Here is a 25033-nt window from a genome sequence, read left to right on the forward strand (position 1 = left end):
ATCATGTTCTTGGACATAAATATGTGTAGTCTTTCAATTAAGGCTTTTATTTAAAAAAAATGTGTCATTAAAATACTACATCACTGATTGTCATAATGTTTACTGGGTTCATTATTATAGTCAAATGCATCTTACAAAGCTATGCACCATAAACAACATTCACAAATCATTTCATAACATACCCTGACAAATGACTATTACATATAGCTCAATACCTATAACACCACAGAGGTGTGAGGGCTGGAGGTATGTAACCATTCTGAATATTCCTGCTGTGCTGAAAGTCGTCAATTAAAAGTAAACTCCAATGTAACAGAAAGCCTCCATATCACACACGATGGTCCTTCCAAATGGTCAGACCATAGTCTGTTGGCATGTGCAATCAGTCATATTTCATTTACATTTTTAACTGCTTTCATCCGGCCTACAGCTGGGGAGGATCCTGACACACTCACCAGAGCTTTCAAAGGTAACTTAAGTTATACTGCACTTCAGTTATTCAATTCAATCTCCTGGTTTACTCCCTCAGCTCTTTGTCAAGTTTAAGTTGTTTCAAGGGTTTAAGTTCTCGAAGAGCAGTGTGTCACTAGAGTAAATGAGCTGGTTTTGATGCACAGTGCTATGGTATATTTAACAATATACACTTATGGGCACTATTGCAATTTTAATTAGCTCTGTTCAATCATACAAATAATATTTAGATATAGTGAAAAACTGTACAGCTCTTGACATCTAGTATCTAGGTGCTTTTTTGTCCTGAGCACAAAAAGCCACAATGTTACAGGTCTGAATCAAAGAATCCAAATAATATCAAAAGAATAAACTCCTTTTATATAGTTCCAAACCTAAAACAAAGGCTTCAAGGCAATGAATGAAAGGCAATCACTACTGTAACAGTAGTACATCCTTAAGCCCAGTTATCAGGTACACAACAAAGATACATTCATTTCTGACTCATCATGGATTGTGACGACTTGTAACAGATTTATGTGTAAACATTTGTACACCCGGTTCCTTTGCACCAATCCTCTGCATAAAGGCGTGGATGTGACATAGTGTAACATCACTGAGACATTGTCAGTGTGTTTCTCCTCTTCGAGTCTCTTCTTGGAAACGGAACAAAACTCTTCAGTTCTTTAAACGACAATCCTGTTCAGAAAACATCCAGCAGATAAGACCATTACAACCGACAGTATCCACTGAGCAACAACAGGTGAGTGCTTTTAGATTATTAAAATAACCTTCATTGTAAAAATCATATTTTGGTGAGAATTTAACCAACATTTTCACATGCACTTTCTTTCTTCCATAATGCAGATTTCTTTCAAAATGACACACAAAACCTCTACAGCTGATGTGCATGTTAAACTAGTTAAAACACGTAAGAAGGATGTGATGTGAAATTCCTGCTTCCTTTACTGCCAAATTCAGATAATCAGGTAATGTTTGTATTAGTGTGCCTGTACAGTCAATCATTACTATTTAATTTACTCTACTGATTTATTTGTGCACTTACTCTTCCACTCCTCTAGGGGCAGTGTGGCATTGTCATAACTGTCATCATATGGCTTAGGCTCTGGACAGTCTTCTGGATCCCTCAGGCCGTCAAAGTAACTGTGGGCCAGTGCACCATCAGCAGTGACACGGGCATCAGTGTCTAAAACCAGCATCTTCTCCAGCAGGTCCACCGCTGAAAGAAATATCAGTTTAGTATAGATGAACAAGGCAAAATTATCCCATAGATCAAGAATAAACATAAAAATCAATGAAGTAATGGACCATTCTCATGTAAGATTTTGAGGTTCACTCACTGAACTAGCACACCCCACCAACCATGGACAAGCTCGAACACGCTGCATTCCAATACTGTTTTCATCCCAGACTAGTTCGCTCTGATTCAGAATTACAAGCTACACCAAACAAGTGGCGCCTCGCAGCTCAAATTAATAAAAGGTGTAGTAGCAGCAATATTTTTTTCCCCTTAATATCACACTTGGAATAAAGTCATACAAATCATACAGATGCAAGTCCAGAGCTTCAGTTAATTTTCACATCAAACATTGGAATGGGGAAAATGTGCTCTCAGTGACAGAAGGTGCAGAAACACCTTGTTGATGAGAGAGATCAAAGGAGCATTGCTAAACTGGTTCGAGCTGACAGATAAGCTATGCTATTACAAATATATTTTTTTTGCAACTGTGGTGAGCAGAAAATCATCTCAGAACACATAACACATCAAACATTGAGGTGGAGGGGCTACAGTAGCGGAAGACCATGTCAGGTTCCACTCGGGTTAATGAAGAACAGGAATCTGTAGCTACAATGTGCACAGATTCACCAAAACTGGACCGTTAAAGATAAAACATGACATGGTACTATGACTCTCAATTCATACTGTGACATTCAGATGCCAGGGTCATTAATGGTATCAACAGCATGGACCCAATCTGCCCTGTCTCAATAGTTCTGTCTCAAAATCGCGATTCATCAAACCAGGTGATGTTAACTGCCCAGCTTCGGTAACCATTTGTCCACTGTAGCCTCAGATTCCTATTTTTGGCTGACATGAGATTTGGCATCTTGTTCTGAGATGCTTTTCTGCTTACCATGATTGTAAAAAGTGTCTTGTATGAGTTACTCTCGCCTTCCTGTCAGCTCAAACCAATCTGGCCATTCTCCTCTGACCTCGCACACCAACAAGGTATTTCCACCTGCAGGACTGTTGCTGACTGGATAGTTTTTGTTTTAGAGACGGTTCTGCATGAAAATCCCAGGAGATTAGCAGTTTCTGAAATACTAAACCAGCCCATCTGGCACCAACAACCAAGTGAGATCATATTTCCTCCCATTCTGATGTTTGATGCGAATATTAACTGAAGCTCTTGATCTGTAACTGCATGATTTTATGCAATGTACTGCTACCATATCATTGACTGATTAGATAATTGCATGAATGATCACGGGTACAGGTTACAACAGGGGTAGAACTATTAAAGTTGCTGGTGGTGAAGTAATAAAAGCATTTGTCACAATTATTGGCACACCTGCATTTAATACTCTGTACAACCTCCCTTTGCAAGCAGAACAGCACTAAGTCTGTATCTGAAAAAAAGTGCTTTAAAGAAATTATGGCTGAGTGTGCTCTTTAAAATGGCAAAGGGAATTCCCCTAAAAGGAAGTAGTGGGCATTAATTGATGACAGTATGTGAAAAACAGTATCAGAATACAATACTAGGTTATGAATAATTACAGCATGTAAATTCTAGTAGAATGTGGACTCAATAATGATAGTAGTTTAAATTAAGTTGGCCTCTTGCTTTTTGTCTGCTTACCTTGTTCACTGGCCCGGGGAAACAGTGCAGAGAAATCTTTCCGAGGATAAAAGGGCAGCGATTTCACATAGTTCTTTGCCTGCACACACAATGCATGGTATTTCCAAAGAGAGGATATTAAAATATCATATGCAGTAAGACAGGGACACAGAAAATCAATATATACAGGCAATGATCAATGTCTTTAATAATTCAATCGTCACCTTATGAGGAAGGTACAACCAAGATATCACACTCAACATATGTCTGTTCATTTTGTAATATGTTGTATATACATATAATATGCAATATATACAACCATACCGTTAGCCCAAGTTCAGGTGTACCTTGAATGGGTCTGTAAATAAACTCTCTTACCTCCTGGCTTTCTAGTTTCTCGATGAATTCTGGGCCAGGCGTCCCTGTTACCTTCATGATTTGAACCAGCTGGTCCATGTCTGATTTTCAAAGATTAAAGATGATATATAAAGGCTATATTATATATTTAAGGCTATATAAAAGGAATGCAATTTCTCGAGGAAACATTTGTCCCATTGCAGGAGGCTCAAAAGCAAGACAGATGCCAGAAAACATTCTATAGTATTTCCTGAAATAAGCTGAAATTCTCACAAATGCTTGTTACCAGATGAAGAAGGACTAACATTGACAGAAATGGTTATTGAAGGATACAGTCTTTTCCTTTGAAGAGTGTCTTTCCGTTGAACATTTCTCCCATTATGCACCCAACTGACCAGATGTCCACTAAAGAGCAGGCAACAGTCACAATAAAGATAACTCCATTACTAATATAACACTACAATCAGATTCATATAATGGGATTAGAGTCCATTTTAAAATTTGGATCAAACTCAAAATTACACCGTCAGTTGAGATTCTCCAATAACAATCATATTGAGTCTAGGACTGAGTTTAATCAGTATATTTTAAACCAGCTCTAAAGGTGTAAAAGGAAAGAGTGTCATCTTGCCTGTCTGGTTGTAGTGCATCCAATTTAAAATAACCTCAGGCGCTCGGTACCATCTTGTCACAACATAACCAGTCATCTCTTGCTCTGCATGCCTTGCTAGGCCAAAGTCCAATATCTGTGGCCACAGATACAAGAGACTGTTAAAACCTCCATCAATCCCATTAACACGGTCAACTGGTCAAGTCCTCAATGAACATCAGTCAATCCAAAACTTTCAACACATTTCCACCTCTACTTTCACAAAAAGCCAGAGGAAACTGACCTTCAGCTCGCAGTCCTGATTCACTGCCAAGTTGCCTGGTTTCAGATCCTGAAAACAAAAAATACCAATCCGGATATTTGTTAGAATTGTTGTTCCTCTTAATGCTCTTTATCATTTAGCTCCTGGGTTCACAACTGCTGAAAAATACTCAGTATTCCGTAATAAAAAGTGCAGACAGAACAGCGGAAACACAATACTGTACTAAAGTGAAAAACAGTTCAGAGCAGAATACCGGACAGTGCAATACCTCAGTCTAATAACAATTCTTAGAAAAAATACTACAGACTTTACATATGGAGATATAACTGGATACAGTCAGCTAAGGAGTTCTGATAGTCACTGTAAGCACAATATTGCAAGAAGCACAATAACACAAACTTGGCACGATTGGAAATGGCTTGAGCTTTATATGTTTTCCTAGATTTAATTCTAACATGGTAATTTAAATCTTTGGATTGATTCCACTGGATTCAAATGTATATATACAAAAAATTGAGGCTAAGTGCCAACTTCCTAGTTACCTTCCTACAAATTCCTGTCTTTCTCCACTAGTGACAAAGCTTCCACACCTGCCACTTCCTTGTCTCTTCCCAGCTATTCAACAACTCCTAACCAAGAGTCTTTAATGGCAAGACTGGTTATATAGAAGAAAGCAGTAGCTGCGCAGAAGTCCAGTCCAAGTTCTCAGATTTCTACCCACACTCTAGGTGATCTGTGAACTGTGCATAAAATAATGCTCCAGTGCAATTATTTGCTTTTTCTGCTGAGAAGTGCTTTTGGTGTGTCACACCTGCATGGAGGTGGAAAAATACAGACAGTTGCTCCAATTCTCTGGAACACCCAGAGAGTCCAGGTCTCTGCACACCTGAGCTAGGTAAGCAGTAGCTGTGAAATCAGATTATCTGGCTCAGGTGCATTAGGAGTGGGAATAAACTCAAAAAGTGGATTAGTTCTTGAAACTTGACTAAAACCCTGATGAACAAATGACAACTCATCGTTCATCTCCAAAGTCCTGTTTAAATTAGAAAAGACTACTTTTCTTCTTCAACTTGTAAAAAAAGATCAGCAATGAAGCGTCCTAAGAATTAGGTGAAGGAGAATAAAACCACACTGACACAACTGGGCTGATGTGACGCATTTTGTAATACCGCATTGTAAATCTCCAAGTATCCCGGCACTACTACAGCAAGTACAGTACAGATCCAAACATGCAAAGACAAGCCTATTGGGAAACCGCTTCCTGCATTACCTTGAATGTCATGCCTATTGTGAAACAACATGGTTATGACTTGATTCACCAAAATATTGAGTTCTGCTATGGGGATATTACTTACTTTCTGCATTTCTCTCAAAAATCAATAGATAAAAAACCTCTAGTTCTGTTACAGTGAGGAAGACCAGAGGTCATCCTCACATAGAACATTAACTAACTAGTACAAGCTCTTCTAATTAGCATAAACAGTTTTTATTTAAGAGTTTCTTCTTAAAACCTATTCACTAAACCGCTGCGAGAAACCTTTACTAAGGAGTTCCTGAACTAAGTGAAAGAGCAGAGTTGACTCTGTCACTAAGGATAATGGCATATTTTATTAATAAAACTCATAGCAATTGGCTGTTGCTATAGCAGACTGCACACTAGAAGTTGTGTGGGATACGCGACTGTTTTTTTAAACCCAATCCTGTCTGCTCCACAGAAAGTTTGACCAATCTTGCGACCATTCTGCAGTTATTGTTCGCACCTATTCTGGATTCTGGAATGACTGACTTACTTTTATTAACTGACCACCTGAAACCCCACCCCCTTCCCCTCACAATCTCATAATTAGTCATTTTTGACTGATGCTTGAACGATGCACTTGATGCAACGCCCTCGCTTTCTGTCAAGGTAGACAGAGAATGTTTTGAGTTTCAATTCTAATGAAATCTATCAATGTGCTCATGGGCAAGTTCTCAAAAATGGGAAGTGGGCCTCAAGGGGAAAAATGTTATCTGCCTGGCAGTGTTCAATGACCTTACTCATGTAAGCGACTTGGCAATAAAGACCAATTCCTTATCGGACACCGTTAAACTCAACATGGATTAGAATGAGACTAAAATGACACTGCCTTATAAGTTATGATAAAAGCCAGTTTATAAAGATGAAAACAACTTGTCGTTAGGATTGTAATTTCTTGTACATAGTTTCCCTCGATGGTTAAAGTGGTCTTCCTGAGAGAAACAGCGAACATGTTATGTGTCTTTAATTCAACTTTAACTCAATGTGCTGAATTCGTGATGGATGACAGATGCTGTTTATTTGCTGCCAAACACTTACCCTGTGAATGATGCCAGCACTGTGAATGTACTGTGGAGAGATATAAAAAAAAACATGAGTGAGCCTCTAGCAATTAGTCATGTTCAGTGCTACGTTCAGTCTGGCTTAAAAACTGATTCTTTAAGAAGTTCAAATGATTTTTTTTCTAGAATATTTCTGTTCCAGCTGTGCGAAATATGTTAACGAAAATATTTAATATATGGACTTTATTTACAGAACAGCGCTGTTGAATTCTCAAATCTTACTGGTCAGAAGGCGTCGATTAATTTTCTATTACAGCAGCTCGGACATTAGCTCCGGCTTCTTGCAGGCAAATTTCAGTTTTATATTAACAAACAGATTATCGTTTCTATAGTAACAGATAATGGATTTGCATGGTGGATGCTCTACATAATCCAAGACTAATAATACACAGATTAAAAACATTGTGTTCTTTAAAAGCACAAAAAAAGCCCCATCATTATTTTCTGTATGGAAATGTTTATTTAACATTTTTAGAAGGAGTCTCCAGTGTCAGTACTTTGTAAGAGAGGTAAAGCTAATCCTTCAGGTTTCCCAACAAGGGTCTTAAAGTCAGGGTACGTTAGATTTGATAGTATCTCAGTAACGTGACGTGATGAAGTGAGTGTATGAGTGTTTATAACTGCTATAATGTAAGTGATAGCAGGTACTAACCTGTTTTGCAGACATTCCACAGCATTAAATGTAAATATAAATAGCTAAAAAGTATGATGTGTTGTTCTTTGATAAATAACAGAAAGCATAATCGTTGCCAAGTCGCAAAATGATCAACTTTAAGCTGGTAACAGTAACTCCGCTTCACATCAGGCTACACCCCGCCCAACGTTGTTTATTTTCCTATAACAGTACAACCCAAGTGTTTTATTCCTTATTTAAATATGATAAAGGGCTGAATTACTGAAGTGTGTCAACAACCCTCTCAAATACCCAACAGTATGACAAACTTAAAACGACAACAGTTACACTCTAAGAATATACTGTAAGTGTTGGATGAGACAGACATGAGAGAACATCTTGCCAAATTTGTTCTTATGTAGCTTGATTTAACTTGCCAAAACAGGAGAAAAACAGTAAAAATGAATTCTGCTTCTGACACTTTCTCAAGATTTTGTCTTCTCCGTGCACAATCAGGCAGAAAGTGACTACACAAGTAACTTGGTAAATGTAATTCTTCTTTCTAGAAGAGACTATTTTTGGAATTTTTCTACCTTTAGTCCACAGAGCATCTGGTAGACCAGGAACTGCACACGGTCTTCTGAAAGCAGACCCCGCACCTTGGACAGATCTGTGTACATGAACGGCATCACCAGGTAGCTAAAACAGAATTCAATTCATTAGTTGTTTTCTTAAATCAGTGCAGCACAAACATTACAGCTTTCCAATGGTCAGCATCACCACTTTACAGACCACTGGCTCCAACCAGTTACCATGTAAGGAATGAAACACGATAGTCTGTGCTGTTATAGGAAAATAATCAACAATGGGGCGGAGTGATGAAGTTGATAGTTTTACAAAAGCATTTCCAGTAGTGCTTTATACCACAGTAATTTGCCAATGCGATTTTTTTATTTTTTAATTAAAAAGCAACATGTCACACTTTTTTTTATCTGTATATAGTAATATAAAACTTACTGACTATTACAAAGCACTGACACACATGACTCCTTCAGAAAACGTTAAATAAAGATCTCCATACAAAAAACTTCACAATATCAATGATTATATGATCTTCTTTATTAGATTGTCTGCCATACAAGTGTGTCTTAGCTGTTACTATAGAAATAATAACGTATTAGAACATGCGCATTCAAATAATAAACCTGTGAATTACTGTCAAGAGCTGCTGTTATAAAAAAAAAAAAAAATTAATCAACACCTACTCTATTAGAGAATTTAACAGCACTGAGGTATGAAGTATAATAACCTGAATACAATTCCCCAGATAAATTAGCTCACATCTGATTTACAAAGCTGATGGTTATAGCCTGCTAAGCTTATGATGATCTCTATCCATGAGACAACACATCATAAATAATTTCACTCACAAGTCCTGAAAGGATTCTAGTCGGGTGGCAGGGGTAAACACATCCAGCAGTCCAATCACCTGAATCAGCCAGGAAATAATAAGAGGGAATTCAGATGAAAAAAACCCCCAAAACATCATGTTTTTGTTGTTTTCTGTGCTTATAACTCTCATACGTCTACTTAAGTGTTTAGTATATACACTTAGAGGACGCTCACCCAGCTTTTTTTTTTTTTTTTTTTAAACTTCTGGGCAAATAAACAAATCACAGATATGACACAAAACAATTTTTGTTTAATTGCTGAAAATTCTGGCTTCGTAAAACTTACCTCAAACTAATTACATTTATTTATTTTAATTAATGGCACATTTCTTTTCAAATCAAGTAGAGGAAAAAAAATATGGAATCACTCAATGTCAAGGAAAAAAATTATGGAATCATCAACAACAACAACAAAAGAAATCACAATTAGTAGTTTGTTGCTCCTCCTTGGGCGTTTTTTTCTTTGAGGCATGGACTTCACTAATGAAAAACAATATTCTCCATCAAGCTGCTTCCAACTTGCACTATGGAGCCTTGTCATGGACTGATTTTTTTAATTTCCACCATAAATTTGAATCAGATTGAGATCTGGACATTGAGTTGATCTGCCTTTCCTGAAGAAAAGCTTTAACACTTTTTGCTCAGTTGCAAGATGCATTATCATCCTGAACAATGACTTCATCAAAACCAAACCTATTTTCTGTCGATGGAATTAGAAAAGTGTCCAAAATTTCAACGTACACCTGACTAACCTGGTCCTTTAACTGACATGCAACCTCATATCATAAACGAGTGAGGAAATTTGATTGTTTTATTCAGGAAGTCATTTTTACATGTTTCATTAGAACGGCACCAGAGAAAAGTCCCAGCATCATCTCCTTGGCCAATTCAGATTCGTGATTCATCACTGAATATCACTTTCATCCAATCCTCCACACTCCATGATTGCTTTTCTTTAGCCCACTGTAACCTTGTTTTCTTCTGATTAGGTGTTAATGCTGATTTTCGTTTGGCTTTTCGATACGTAAACCACATTTCATTCAGTCGATTTCTTACAGTTCCCTCTCAAACATTGACTCCCGTTTCCGCCCATTTGTTTTCCATTTGTTTTCCATTTGTTTCGTTGTGCATTTTCTATTTTCAAGGCATATTGCTTTGAGTTTTCTATCCTGACGCTTGCCATCTTCCTCGGTCCACCCGTATGTTTCCCTTTCATAACCTTCCCATTTTGTTTATACTTGCACCAAATTTTAGACGAACAAACCGACATCTTTTGCTACACTCCGTGTCAGATTTCTTTCTTGAAGGAGTTTTATAATCCTTTCCATTGTTTCTATTGAAAAAGTCCAACAGCTTGTTAAAGTGTGTAAGCACTCTATTTCAACTTGCATTTTTAGACTTGTGCTGGTATTTGTTTTAGAAATCTTAAATACAAGATGATTCCATAATGTTTTCCTCTACTTAAAAAAAAATATGCCATTAAATAAAATCATTTCATTAAATTTGTTCGAGGTATGTTTTACCAAGCCCAGTATGTTCAGCTATTAAACAAAAATCGTTTTGTGTGATATCTTCGATTTGTTTATTTGTTACGAAGTAGAAAATCCGGGTGAACATCCTCTACGTTTACTGATTCCATCATTTTTGCCAGGGCTTGTACCATAGGGAACTGACACAGCTGATTATGAAACAACGATATGATTACTGAAGTGTCTCAAAACTATGGCGTCTTATTATAGTTGCCTTCTTCCTGTAGCCCTGACAAGACTTGTCTTAGCACATTCTTAGACAATTACAGATTTATAGTCAGTTGGGGATCTGCCTGAACACAAGCAATCTGAAAGCAATGAGTTGAACTCATTGGTCTGGTTTAATTTTAAATGAAAACAGCGCACCATTTAAATTAAAACAGTGAATTTCAATGGGGAAAAAACGTGGATTTTTATTTCAAACAAAAATGTCAATCTTGTACATTTTCAGTTAATTATTCGCCCAAATAAGAGGATTTCAGCCAGAAAATGAAGACAGTAAAAGAGTTTTGGAACTGTGCAGCCAGACTTTGCATCTTAACGTTATTAATAGACAGATTTAGACGGAATTGTTAACCAATAGCTGTAACCATATATTACTAATATGATGCCCAAATTCAATTTTTTTTATTTGAAGGAATAAAATTGCTCTGTGCCTCACCAATGGTGGCATATAATAATATAAACATTGCACTGATGATAGCATCCTGTGTTGCTCCTATAGCATGTAGCGAACATACTGGCAACCGCACCAAAATTATAACAACATGCTTATAACACAGTACATTTATAACACTCAAGTTCCACAGTTTTTTCAATGTTTTTTTTCATTGCAGGTTATTGTTTGTCAAGTACTATTACCAGTGCTTGGCATTAATCTACTCTATGAGATAATACAAATCTACAAAATAACACAAAATATACCTCAACAGTGTTTAAAAAAAAAAAATTGTTTTCAATTCTAGATCACTGGGTGCACCTGGACTTCAAATATAAGCATCTCCCAAAAACTGTATTCCGCAACAGACGTTAGGTCAACTGAGTTCCTGATGGAAACGGAATGACCTTTCAAATTCTTTATTTTTTCGCCCTTGACACATTCTGAAGAGAAATAATTATGAACAGAAACTGGACAACACAGTGCATGTGCAGCGACTTTATCAACCGTCTAAGGTCAAAGCAACAACCTTGTTAAAGTCTATGGCCAATGAAAGCAAGGCACAAAAAAACATGGGAAAGAATAGAAGACTCACATTTTCATGCTTCATGTGTTTGAGCAGCCTGAGCTCTCGGTAGGCCCTCTTCGCAAAGATCTCCGACTGGAAGGGCCTGTGAAGTTTCTTGATGGCAACTTTCTCCTGGGTTTTTTCATTGATAGTTGAGCTGTGACAGAGACAGGATGAGGTGTGAGGTGAAATTGTGGTGGAAAAAAGTAACCACAGAATCACAATAGTTGTGCACTCATCTGTACACCGCGTAGTCTGTATAATAGTACTACAATTTTATTCAAATTACATTAGCTGGCCATTACATTTTGTGCAAGGTTTTACTGATGGGGTATTAAGCTGTAAATGATTTAGCTCTGACTCATCTAATGAAATGGTATAATCCAGCTTGAGCACTTTGTTCAGTTGAGGAAGGTTTACTATTAATTCCTAGGATCTATCACAGCTCGACCAGTCTTAGATGTTCTTCTACGCCCCCCCTAAAATCTTAAATATTAGGAGCGCAATTTCTGCATGTTTTTATAACCTGATTAAAGACTTACCCATTCAAACTGGCTTATTCATAGTTCCTGTCATTAAACATCATTTGTGACTGTGATAGATCTAACAAGTCTTTTAGTTAATACACTGTTTGACTAATTGTGGATGGTTTGATTAATGTTGTTATTTATTCATTGTTTTACTAACATCTTTTACCATTTCTTTTCACTGTGATGCTTCGCAAGGTTTACATTTTTTACATTTTTATTTTTAAGTTCTTTTCTTCCTTATATATATATATATATATATATATATATATATATATATATATATATATATATATATATATATATAGTATCTCACAAAAGTGAGTACACCCCTCACATTTTTGTAAATATTTGATTATATCTTTTCATGTGACAACACTGAAGAAATGACACTTTGCTACAATGTAAAGTAGTGAGTGTACAGCTTGTGTAACAGTGTAAATTTTCTGTCCCCTCAAAATAACTCAACACACAGCCATTAATGTCTAAACCGCTGGCAACAAAAGTGAGTACAGCTCTAAGTGAAAATGTCCAAATTGGGTCCAAAGTGTCAATATTTTGTGTGACCACCATTATTTTCCAGCACTGCCTTAACCCTCTTAGGCATGGAGTTCACCATAGCTTCACAGGTTGCCACTGGAGTCCTCTTCCACTCCTCCATGATGACATCACAGAGCTGGTGGATGAACACTGTATATTGTTTATGATTGTGGATTGTTTCATTCATTGTTTAATTTTGTAACTTTTATGTAAAGCACTATAGATGTAAAGTATATAGATAGTTATGTATAGATCTTATATATAATCTAAAGTATACCTGTAGTGCCTTGCCTTAAGCCTTAGCTGAAGCCTCTCAGTAGGTGTTTTGACAGCTCGGTGGAACATCAGGGTGAAAGTATTGTTAATGTAAACCACTGCATCATGCAAATGTCATCCTGCAGCTCTGTGGCTGTTTGGGAGTGTAGGCGGTTGTAGTTTGACTTATGTAAATGAAGCTTAACAAGAAGATTCGAGTCAAATTTAATCCACGAGTTTATAAAAACTTTGTAATGCTCTTTTCACATATATAACATATGTGAATACTCAACACACAACTGAGATCATACTTGCACTGGATGTGGCTCTCTTTTAATCAGTAAATGCACAAGACAGAGCGTATTTCATCATCTGACTCGACTGTAAGAGACATTTTTTTCTGGTGGCTCTATGAACAACATCAGGGGTTTCAAACCCCTTTTCCTTTCAGACTGTTTACTGTGTTGGTGGTTTTGATAGACCTTAACAGGAAGTGTGTTTGCGGCAGTATTTTGGAACATTTCATTTTCATGCTTTAGGAGATTATTAATGGTACAAATGAAAGTGTATGCTCAAAACATTTGCATTAGTTGTGTTTCATTGCCACTGAACAGCATGATTCATAATCCACTGTTACATAACTGTGTTGGTTCACAACATTTCAGCTTGTCCATTTTTATCTAATGATAACGAGTGCTTTCAAACCGCTAGATCAGTGGAACAGACAAAAGACAAGCAAAGGACAGGCAAAAGGAGGGCAAAAGATGGTCAAATGACAGGTAAAAGAGGCAAACTACATGGGAAAAGACAGGAAATGTTGGCAAAAGACAAGCAAAATACAGGCAAAAGACAAGTAAAAGATGAGCAAAAGACAAACAAAAGATGTGCAAAAGATGGTCAAATGACAGGCAAAAAACAAGCAAAATACAGGCAAAATACAGGCAAAAGACAAGCAAAATAGGAAAAGACAAACAAGGGTTGGAAAACAGGCAAGATGGGCAAAAGACAGGTAAAAGGCAGTCAAAAGCCAGGTTAAAGGCAGTCTATAGGCAGGTTAAAGGTAGGCAAAAGGAAGGTTAAAGGCAGTCTAAAGGCAATCTATAAGCAGGTTAAAGGAAGGTTAAAGGCAGTCTATAGGCAGGCTAAAGGAAGTTTAAAGGCAGGCTAAAGGCAGGTTAAAGGTAGTCTAAAGGTAGGCTAAAGGCAGGTTAAATGTAGTCTACAGGCAGGCTAAAGGCAGGTTAAAGGCAGGTTAAAGGTAGTCTAAAGGCAGTCTATAGGCGGGCTAAAGGCAGGTTAAAGGTAGTCTAAAGGCAGTCTATAGGCGGGCTAAAGGCAGGTTAAAGGCAGGTTAAAGGCAGTCTATAGGCAGGCTAAAGGCAGGTTAAAGGTAGTCTGAAGGCAGTCTACAGGCGGGCTAAAGGCATGTTAAAGGTAGTCTAAAGGTAGTCTAAAGGCAGTCTATAGGCAGGCCAAAGGCTAGTTAAAGGTAGGCTGGTGTTGCAGAGAGAACTGGGCGGAGAGAAATGTTTACAGAAGGGAATAAAGGCCTAAACTGATAAGCATAACACATCCTCTGGAGGAATTTCCAAACAACTGCTTATGGCACTGTTACGACAGCATGAGTAAATGCTACACAGGCACTGGTTATATAATAGATCATCTCCGCTCTGCACGCAAATACACACCATCCAAACATCCGCCTTCACTCACCACACTGTGCCGTAGGCTCCGGTTCCGATCTGCTTTAATCGCGTGTATTTTACCGGAACTTCCCACACAGTGCCGTTAATTTCCTCACGGTTAAACTGCTGCTGCGGCTCCTCCATCCCAGCGGACGACTGGACGGGCAGATCGCTTCTCTTTCTCTCTCTCGCTCGGCTCGCGGTGGCTGCAGTTCGCATCCGCGCAGGAACTTGAGTCGCGTGACTGTCACTGTGCTCGACACTGGAATCGGTCAAACACCGTGCGTGCTCGTTACACCTCTGAAAGCCATGGTTAAGTCTACTTTCAGTCTGTCTTGTAGGCGAAGGAAACGCCTAATGTACCGATCAGAGGTGGCGCACTGTTTTCTCACGCTTAGTGATTCTGAAACGATTCGTTCCTAAATGACTCATGAGTCGACCTAATTGATTCGCAAATGTGAATCAGTCTATTCAACCACGCTGTAAGCGCGTGTTCAAAACGACACCCAACTGAAATATCTATACAATATGCTATAGTGCACTACTTTCACTATTTTAAAAAATATATATTTTCTGCTTATGTTCAAAAGTATTTTGGACAATATATACTGTACTAATGAAATACCACAATGCAGGAGAAATCCACAGTTTGGAACAACAAATTTGGTTACTTAGATTTTGATTACTTTTTTACTTTTCAGATTAGTTTTTTTTTTTTTTTTTTTTGAATGAATAGTATATATATAACATGCCTTCTCTTAAAATGTACTATTAATAATATATATATTTTTTGAATACCATGGCTGATACTATAGGATTCTTGGTATTCATGATATTCTTGATTAAACAGTAAATAAATGATTTCCAACAAAGTCCTGTAAAAGTTGCTGCTGCTACTGTTGTTGTTGTTGTTGTTGTTGTTGTTGTTTTGTGAGAGTACCTTCACAGTGAAATAAACATGTAAATCCTAACAACATTAAAGGACTAGATTACCTGTTTTAGTATGTATCCAAATGCTTGCAAATGAATTTAAATGAAGCCTCATTTGCATAACAAATGCAAATGTTAAAATAAATGTAAAAATTTAAATTGCAGTTCAAAAAATAATGATAAAAATAGCAGTAATCAACTGTCAAAGATTGTGCTCTCATGTTTTCAGTAAAAAACAAAACAAAACAAAAAAACCCCACAGACCTCCTCATGGTCACAGCACAGATTTATTAATGAACACAATCCAATTATACAAACATTAGACACACTAGGCAAATTAATACCATTACATTTATTTATTGGCACCATGAGAATTATTTTTTAAAAATTCTTTAACTAACTAAATGCAGATCCCGGTGTCGAAATGTACATCTGAAACCTCTTGTATGGTACAAACAGCACTATACAAAAATAAAAATAAAACTGCTAATTCAATTAAATTTCATTTACACTTGTTTTGAAATTAATAAGCTTTATTATAAACATTCAGTTCATAAGACAGGTCAATTAATCTTACATCTATAATAGCTAAATAATAACTATTACAATGATAACAACTTTGACAGTGGAATGGTGTCAAAGTGGGGGCATCATTTTATAATATCCGTAATATTTTAAATATATGACATGTTTCCTGATGATAAGCAAATACCATTTCTTACCAGTCACCTATGCAATACAAAGAAACAATCAAATAAGAATTTTGCCTCACTTTCTTCGAAGTGGTCCACAAATGAAATAATTATAGGTGGCCTTGGTTCAGGAAATCAGGACTTATACTTAGCTTTTTGTGTGTGGCAACAATAAACAACAAGCAACAGTAACAAGGCTATTTATTTATTTCAAGAAAAAAGCAACATTTATTCCCAACCCACTTTTCCACACTGGATCTTACCCCTCTGAATGGTGAACTAAGTCTGGCAACGTTCGATTCACTTAAGGATGGTTTAAAAGAATCGAATCAGTGAGTCATAATTCACTACAGAGGCATACTATTTAGTGAGGGAGCCAAGGTTTGGAGCAGAGCTTCGGTATTGACGTCATCTCCCCACCACATGCCCAGTTTTCAGATAGAGTTGGTAGTTTTCTGTTTTAAGTGCTAACCATAGAGATTAATGCTAGTTAAGAACAATTAATATGGCCGGGTAAAACCGTTACAGAGCCGTATTGAGAGTTAAACACGAGCTTGGGTATTATTGTGATAATGTTCAGAGCAGAGTAGTGACAGTAATAGTGAATTAAAAACATGCATGTGTACAAACACTGCAGTTACGCCGCAAAATATTCATTTATGAAGCGGTTTGATTCTCAGAGTCTTAAGTGTTAATTTAAGTCCCCAACCCCGACTTGGACAGAACTTCAGGCTGAGCAGGAACCTCAGGTTGTGCAGGAGCCTCAAGTTGGGCAGAAGCATCAGATTGGGTAGGAGCCTCAGGCTGGACAGGAGCCTCAGGTTGGGCAGGAACCTCAAGTTGGGTAGAAGCATCAGGTTGGGTAGGAGCCTCAGGCTGGACAGGAGCCTCTGGTTGGGCATGAGCCTCAGGCTGGATTGGAGCCTCAGGTTGGGCAGGAACCTCAGATTATGCAGGAGCCTCAAGTTGGGCAGAAGCGTCAAGTTGGGTAGGAGCCTCAGGCTGGACAGAAGCCTCAGATTGGGCAGAAGCAACAGGTTGGATAGGTGCCTCAAGTTGGGCAGGAATCTCAGGCTGGACAGGAGCCTCAGATTGAGCAGGAGCCTCGGGCTGGACATGAGCCTCAGATTGGGCAGAAGAAACAGGTTGGGTAGGAGCCTCAGGCTGGACAGAAGCCTCAAGTTTGGCAGGGGCCTCATGTTGGGTAGGAGTCTCAGTTTAGGCAGGGGCTTCAGTCTCTACAGGAGCCTCAGTTTGGGCAGGAGCTTCAGGTTATGTAGGAGCCTCAGATTTGGGGAGCGGCCTCGAGCTGAACAGAAGCTACAGGTTTGGTAGGAGCCTCAGTTTGGGCAGGAGCTTCAGGTTGGTTGATAGTGTGAAGAAATTAAACAGTAACGGATTGTAAAAGTGATACAGATTGCTTTAATGATAATCACTGTTTATATTATTAGAGCCAGGCTTTCATCTGTCAGAGCCTTGTTTTCTCTGCTGTATTTTAGCAAGCTATTTAGAATTAGTGGGCTTGCTTGAATATATCAGCTTCTCAGATGTACAAATAGACACGAGCCTACACAGCAGCACACTGTAAGATTTTTATTCTCCTAATGCTTTTGTAGTATTGAGGAAATGTAAGCAGATAATTATATCCCCAGAGTCTCAATTCCATGCATAGTGTGAAATAATATGACTGTACACCATTGGTGTCATTACCACATAATGTGCATTATGCCGTTTAGGATGCATCATTAAATTCTGTCTGAACATCTAGTGACATGGCACACAGCTGTGAGATTACTATACACTGGACATGAGCACAGCAGAATAAAAGGGAATAAAATGATTGTCACATCAGACAGGAACCTTAAGAACAATCCCCCACTCTCCATTACAGCCACATATTATATTTATCGGTTAGGATAACTTTCCAGTGAAATTATATGGCACTTATCTACATTACTTGCACTATTCATATTGACTACTAGATGGTGCTGTAGTGCTACATAAAGCCAAGCTGGTCTGGCCTTATGGAGAATGACTGTGGAAATAAGCATAGATCAGTTTAAAGCGCTCTAAGTATTATAGTTACTCATTTTATGACTTTGAATATGATCCTGTAAGGTTTCTCCACTAAGTCTCCACTAGTGGTCATATTTTTCCAATCAGTATGTGTGATATATAATTCTGAAGGACTTTGTTCTACCCCTAGAACAAATCCAATCTCTACATATATTACTAAATTATACTACTGAGTGGATTTTATTTAATCTGTTTAAACAATCAACTACTAAGACAAAGAGGAATCATTGGTGACAGTTTACTCAATCAACCAACAAAACATGGTTGAAATTACTACTATTATTTTTACTTAAAAAGTCTCCGGAATAAACCCAGAGAATTAATTTTTTTCCAGGAATTTCCACTAGATGAGAAAAAACATACTGGTTCAAAGTAACGGAAAGAATAATTGCTCCTGTCTCATGGTGCATGCAAGAATATTAACAAAACCACTAAAGTTATAGGCCCTAAAGCATTGTTTATTGAATTTCTTTCTAGAGACGCGAGCAGGTCTGCATAGAAGAAACAAAAATAAGACTGAACACTTTTAAAGCATTTCACACAGGCACTAGGTATCATAGAAATCAAGGAAAATCCACCCTGAATAACTGGTATATTAATCTATGACTGATCTTCACTGGCATCCAAGATTTATTTAATCATGAAATTCTGCATTGGCTTTTTTCTTTTTTCTTTTTTCTTCTAAGTTTAAATGTCTTATTTTGACATGTTGGTCTACTTTCACTTCAGTTAACTCTTTTCTACATTACCCCCCAATGCATATTGATTACCTGCTGACATTGATGACTGTGGGATTGAGCCCTTGTTTCATCTGAAATAAAGCGAGTGAAATAGTAATAAATTTAGTCCTTTGGTTTGTCCAGCTCTCTCACGTCCTCATCTGTGCACTCCGTCCAAAAAAGTTCAACTTCCAAAGCTTCAGCTTTCTTGCTAATATCACCTTCAATGCCATCATGCTTGTCACCTTAACTTCCGTAACTCAGCACTGCATTTTGGACTCTTTGAATCCAGAACCCCATTTGTACCAACATCACTACTTCTGTGTTGGGTTTCTCCTTAATATGACATTGAATGTTGTTATAAAATGGAAAATGAACACTTGTTCTTTTTCTTTTTAGGAGCTAATAGCAAAACATGACTGTTAACACTTACACAGTTTGAGATTTGTTTTCTCTAATTAAACTTCATTTTAACTGCAATAGGAATATCCTCATGTGACGTCAGATAGGCACACATCTACTACTTCTCACAGGAATACTGAAAATACATGACAAACCAACACATTTGCATCCGAATCGCTAATTACACTCGAATAATATTTAAATCTAAACATGATTAATTTGTTTCTAGGTGGAGTTTTCCTTTAATGACATTAGTGTTGCTATTACTAATTGTTGAGCTTAAAAAAAAAAAAACCTGCACTCTCAAAACTTTTGAAAACCCACACTATGAATGTTGCATTTCTCGATATTTGAATATCAACTGTTTTCACCTCCTACACCTTCACATTCACTTTTCTTCTGAAGAAAAGTTGGATAACTTGTGTATTCTGGTAAAATGACAGTGATGACAGAAGTCACCACTTCCCGTGGCTTCCTGTGTTGCAGTGCAGAGATAATTGGTTCATTAGTGAGAGTGTGAAACATTGTGGTGGACTCTTCCTTCCTGAACTAATACTCGAGCAAGGTCTCGTATCCCTTTCTCCTACCACAAGTAATTGGCAATAATGTGAAGGTAATATATTTCTAACACCAGCTTTTTGAATCATTTAGCTTCTCTAGTCTAGGGAGTTCTCAAACCTTTTTGCAGCAAGGGACCTTTTAAGAATATTTAATATAATATACACTATATGGCCAAAAGTATGTGGATACCTGACCCATCAAACCCATATGTGTTTGTTGAACATCCCATTCCACATTTAGTCTTCATTTGCTGTTATAATAACCTCTAATCTTCTGGGAAGGCTTTCTAATAGATTTTGGAGTGTGGCTGAGGGGATTTGTCCATTCAGCCACAAGAGTATTAGTGAGGTCAGAGCACTAGTGATGTTGGGCGAGGAGTCCTGAGGTACAGTCAGCGTTCTACAGAGTTGTGTGTTGTTGATGAGGTCAGGCCACTCCAGTTCTTCCACTTCAACCTTGGCAAACCATGTCTTCATGGAGCTCATTTTGTGCACAGGGCATTGTCATGCTAGAACATGTTTGGGCCTCTTTCGTCCATTGAAGAGGAATTATAATGCTTCAGCATACAATGACGTTGTATATAATTGTGTGCTTCCATCTTTGTGGCAGCAGTTTGTGGAAGAACCACATATGGGTTTGATGGACAGGTTCTATATACTTTTGGTCTTACAATGTATATTTTATTTCCACTTAATCACAGACCCCTTAGCTGGTCGTTTTAAACACATATTCTTGTTGACCAAATTTAACAAAAAGATATGCTGGGTGCTCATAACTATCTGTATTTGACTTATTGTCTCATCGTTTATTAGAGAATATTTAAAAGTTGTGCTAAAAGTTTTCAAGTTCATATGCTTTCGTATTATAATTTGTATTCGAGTTTGATAATTCACGTATTTGCTTAGTAAACATTTTCAGACAGATTTTATGTTTGGAAGCGAAGATGTTTTTCTTGATTGAGATGTTTTCCTATAGTTAATCATCTTCAAGTCTTCATGTCAGTATTTTGGCTCCAGAGACAGTTGTTCATATGTGCAGAGACTCTTTATTTAGGGATATTTGATAATCATAGTCACAGTCTGTCGCAGAGGTCATGTCACAGACAGTGTGGTCTAACAGAGACAATCCACACTCATTATCGAGAAAACAGACAGACTAAGGTCAGAACAGAAAATAACAGAAGTGCCACCTGGGGCTGGAGGTCTGGGATAATTAGAGACGCCAAGACATAGGAGACTGAAGCTTGTAAACATGGAAAGTAGATAACAGTGACTTATTAGAGAAGGAAAACATAGACCATGGCTTAGTACTGTAATATAACAACATGCAAGAGTTTAGAAAGATTGCTGGCGAATAAAGTTGAATATTAAACACTGACGAGACACGAGAAACAGGTGAAAACAATAATCAGGTGTGTGGGAGCAGAAGAAAAACAGAACGCAAACATATACTGTAGGTACTGTGACAGCTTGTAGGTCTGATACCACATTTGGAAGTTTTGCCATTTTATCAATCATGTTGAAAGCATGGCGGGGAGGATGTCAAGCTCACTCCTGAAATCCCAAAATGCATTGCAGTTAGTAAGCCAGTCTGTACAGGATTTCACGGAGTTTTTGGTGATTTTTGTGTTTTGTTGAGGCCAAAAATGTTTGATTTTGCTGCAGCTTTTTTTTTTTTTTTGTTGTTGTTGTGTTTTTTGTGCTTAAAATTTTTTTTTTCAAAATTATTTTACAGAAAACTGTTTTGCACAGTCTTTTGCAGTGATGTTTGTTGGTAAATGAGGTGTTTTAGCTGTACTCATGTTCTATGCATGTGAATTGAAGAGGGATTTGGCTGAACGCGAGCTGTGATGATGTCACATGACATGTCTTGGTTCAAATCTGCAGACAGTCTGTGATAATTTTGAAAAATTGCAAGCTCCTCCAAATATTCCAGCATTAGCTTGGTTTTTAATTCTTTTCTGCGATCGATCCTGGAGGGACTGGTAAGTGTTGAAACATTGTGGTCAGTTTGCAGGGATTATTGAGTGATGTGGGATTTTGGACACGGAGCATCTTTTTACTAACTGTCTAACAAATCTTCTCGTGTGGTGTAAGTATAAGTGTAGGTGCTTTGCTGTAAATCTCTAAGTAATCAGTCTTATGTCTTGCACCTTTGTCCTCCTCTTATTGTTCTACTTCTTCTTATTATAAAGCACGGTTGAATTCTTTACTATCATTGGTCAGAGGTTTGTTAAAATTCCTAAAACAACAGCTGACAATAGTTCTAGTCTTATATCAAATCATATGTTTCTATAGTATTCATGCGCTTGTTCCAATATGCTCTTGTTTCTATAGTAACAACTTACACAGGGACTTGTATTGTGGACGGATTTAAAAAAATGTGTGCAATTATTGATATGATAAAGCTTTCTGAGAAGACATTCTGTGTAACATTTATGGAGTCATTCTGAGGTAAAGCTGTTCCGACATAATGTAGAAAACGCTTCAGGATGGAGGACTGTCTTTTCTGGTGTCTTGGTAACAAGACAAGCTGTGTTTTCAGTCTTATTAACTTAAAGAGAGAAAACAAAAGCGAGGCTGGTAAGGGAACTACTGTTTATAGCTGCTATAAAATCGGTGATAATAGGATCTAATTTGTTTAGCAGACATTGCACAACATTAAAGGTACCTACAGTATAAATGTATAAGAAGTAACACAATAAAACAATCATTGGCAAAACTGCTGTTGTACATGAGGAATAAAACACTTTGGGATGTTATGTTATAAGAAAACAATCCACTTCAAGGCAGTGCAAGTTTTGAGACAGAGACACATTGGCAAAACTGCAAAAGCGTCCATCATGTCACACCTTGTTTACTGGGTTTACTGGGTTTCACCTATCAACTGGTCTTTTTTTAGCAGGATGCATTTCTTCTTTTCTCATTGTAAACACACTGGACACAAAAATAATCTAGAACAGTACACAAGTATGCGATCTGAGACAGGTCAGTCCTATTTGGTTAACTACATGCAGTGTAATGTAGTGGTGTCTCAGTCGTTAAAGGCTCTGTGTTACTGATCAGAAGGTCAGGAGTTCAAGCCTCAGCACTGCCAAGGTACCATTGTTGGGCCCTTAATCCTCAATTGCTCAGTTGTATAAATGAGAACTGTAAGTCGCTCAGGATAAGGGCGTCTGCCAAATGCCATAAATGTAATTTCACAGGACAGAACAGTTGCTTGAATCACTTCAGAAAGGAGCTGTTTGTGGATGCATGAGAAAACGCGTAGCATCAGAGAAGCATTACAGAAACATTCCTGACTTCCTGGTTACAAAGGATTACAGTCAGAAAATACGAAATGTCGGAAATGTTCGGTTGAACGGGCCAACCAAAAACATTCATTACATTCACCTGTAAAAATCCGCTCTTAATCAGATCATACTTCTGCCGAGAAAGCCTGTGATCCTCTTTGTCAGTCATTGAGAATGCAGGTGACATACGTATAATAAACTCCTTAACGATTTTGTGGCTGATATAAGTCGGGAAGAAGAACAGCTAATCGTAGGCACATCTTCAGGAAGACATTCACTCTTATCATGCCGCTAGGTCACATGGTGGCCGATTAGAAACAAGTTAAAGGTGTGCTTTCATGTGTTCCTTTTGCTCCACCAGGGAATTAACCACTGCTCTCAATCAATGATGAGCTGTGTAAGTGAAGTGAAAAGGAAATGAGAGAGAGAGAGAGAGAGAGAGAGAGAGAGATATGTTGATGTTGATGTGAGATGCTGATGTGATTAATGAGGGTGACCCTGTCTCTGGCCTGGAGTCTACTTGCCTTGTGGGAATGTGACCTAAGGGCCTGAAGTAGGAACACCTTAGAATACAAATGCTCTCTTTACCACCGGGAGAACGTAACAGTGATGCTATCGGATGCAGTGCATTTCTACCAAGTCTGTCAAGCTGCAATCTCAAAGGGTCAAACTACTTCACAGTTTAGGATAAGAGTCTGGACAGTGCTATGGCCTTGGTTAAATTTGGACTCCAACAACTACCTATTCTTGAGGGGAGGTTCTTTCAAACATCTTCAAAACATTATTACGAGGCTTAATAAACCTACATGTAGTAATGTTTCCTACAGTACTATTCTACATTAAAGTAACAAATCGAGCACCTGGACTTCTCGGAGCACCTTCTATTGAAGAGACATTGTTATGTTTCAAACACTAGTGTATCATTTCCTTTAAGTCTCAAATGTGTGAGCCAAAAATGATGCACTTGTACTTTTTTCCCCCCTCAGTTAAACCCTGTAGAGTATTGTTATTATCACTCCTCTTATACTGTACTACAGCAATTTGCCAAAGATTACAATATTTATTTTTTAAAGACTGATGTTTTTTTGTCGATGACTTTTTTTTTTATCCATTTCGAGTTACAAATAATGCTGTGGAAAGTCTGCGGAACAAGTTAATTCTTTATGTAGTAGCTATAAGCAGTCGTTCCCTTTTACCAGTCCCACTATTTTTTTCTCTCTTGAAGTTAATCAGATGGCAAATACAGCTTGTCATGTCCTGAAGTTTTTCTCACGCCTGAGAAAATAAAGTTACGGCTTTACATCAAACTGTTACGAAGCACTGACGCTGGACATTCCTTCCATGAATGTTAAATAAACATTGCAACGATTATACACCGTTTAAAATATGTTTATATGACTGTCCAGCATACAGGTCCCTGTGTAATTCGTTATGATAGAAACAACGTATACAGTATTAATGTGTATTATGTGGGGGCATGATGGTTTAGTGGTTAGCACATTTGCTTTGCAACCCCATGGTTGGGGGTTTGAAACCCACCTCCACCCTGTGTTTGTGGAGTTTGCATGTTTGCCCCATGCTTTGGGGGGGTTTCCTCTCCAAGTCCAAAGACATGCGTTGTAGAAACCATATGGTTT

At 37.8% G+C, this 25033-nt stretch overlaps 1 protein-coding gene across 1 annotated transcript; it reads right to left on the reverse strand.

Moving 5' to 3' along the window:
• Positions 1–24: 24 nt before the first annotated feature.
• mapk13 (mitogen-activated protein kinase 13) lies at positions 25–15111 on the reverse strand. The gene is made up of 12 exons (XM_017468297.3): positions 14753–15111; positions 11745–11874; positions 8942–9000; positions 8105–8210; positions 6876–6905; positions 4562–4609; positions 4300–4414; positions 4002–4073; positions 3690–3769; positions 3333–3411; positions 1517–1690; positions 25–1149 (listed from the first exon to the last, which is right to left on the reverse strand). The coding sequence occupies exons 1-12, from the start codon at positions 14941–14943 to the stop codon at positions 1064–1066; spliced, it is 1170 nt and encodes a 389-aa protein (XP_017323786.1). The 5' UTR covers positions 14944–15111; the 3' UTR covers positions 25–1063.
• Between the last annotated feature and the right edge of the window lie 9922 nt (positions 15112–25033).

The sequence above is a fragment of the Ictalurus punctatus genome, chromosome 5 (assembly GCF_001660625.3).
Source record: "Ictalurus punctatus breed USDA103 chromosome 5, Coco_2.0, whole genome shotgun sequence".
In the NCBI taxonomy this organism is placed as follows: domain Eukaryota; kingdom Metazoa; phylum Chordata; class Actinopteri; order Siluriformes; family Ictaluridae; genus Ictalurus; species Ictalurus punctatus.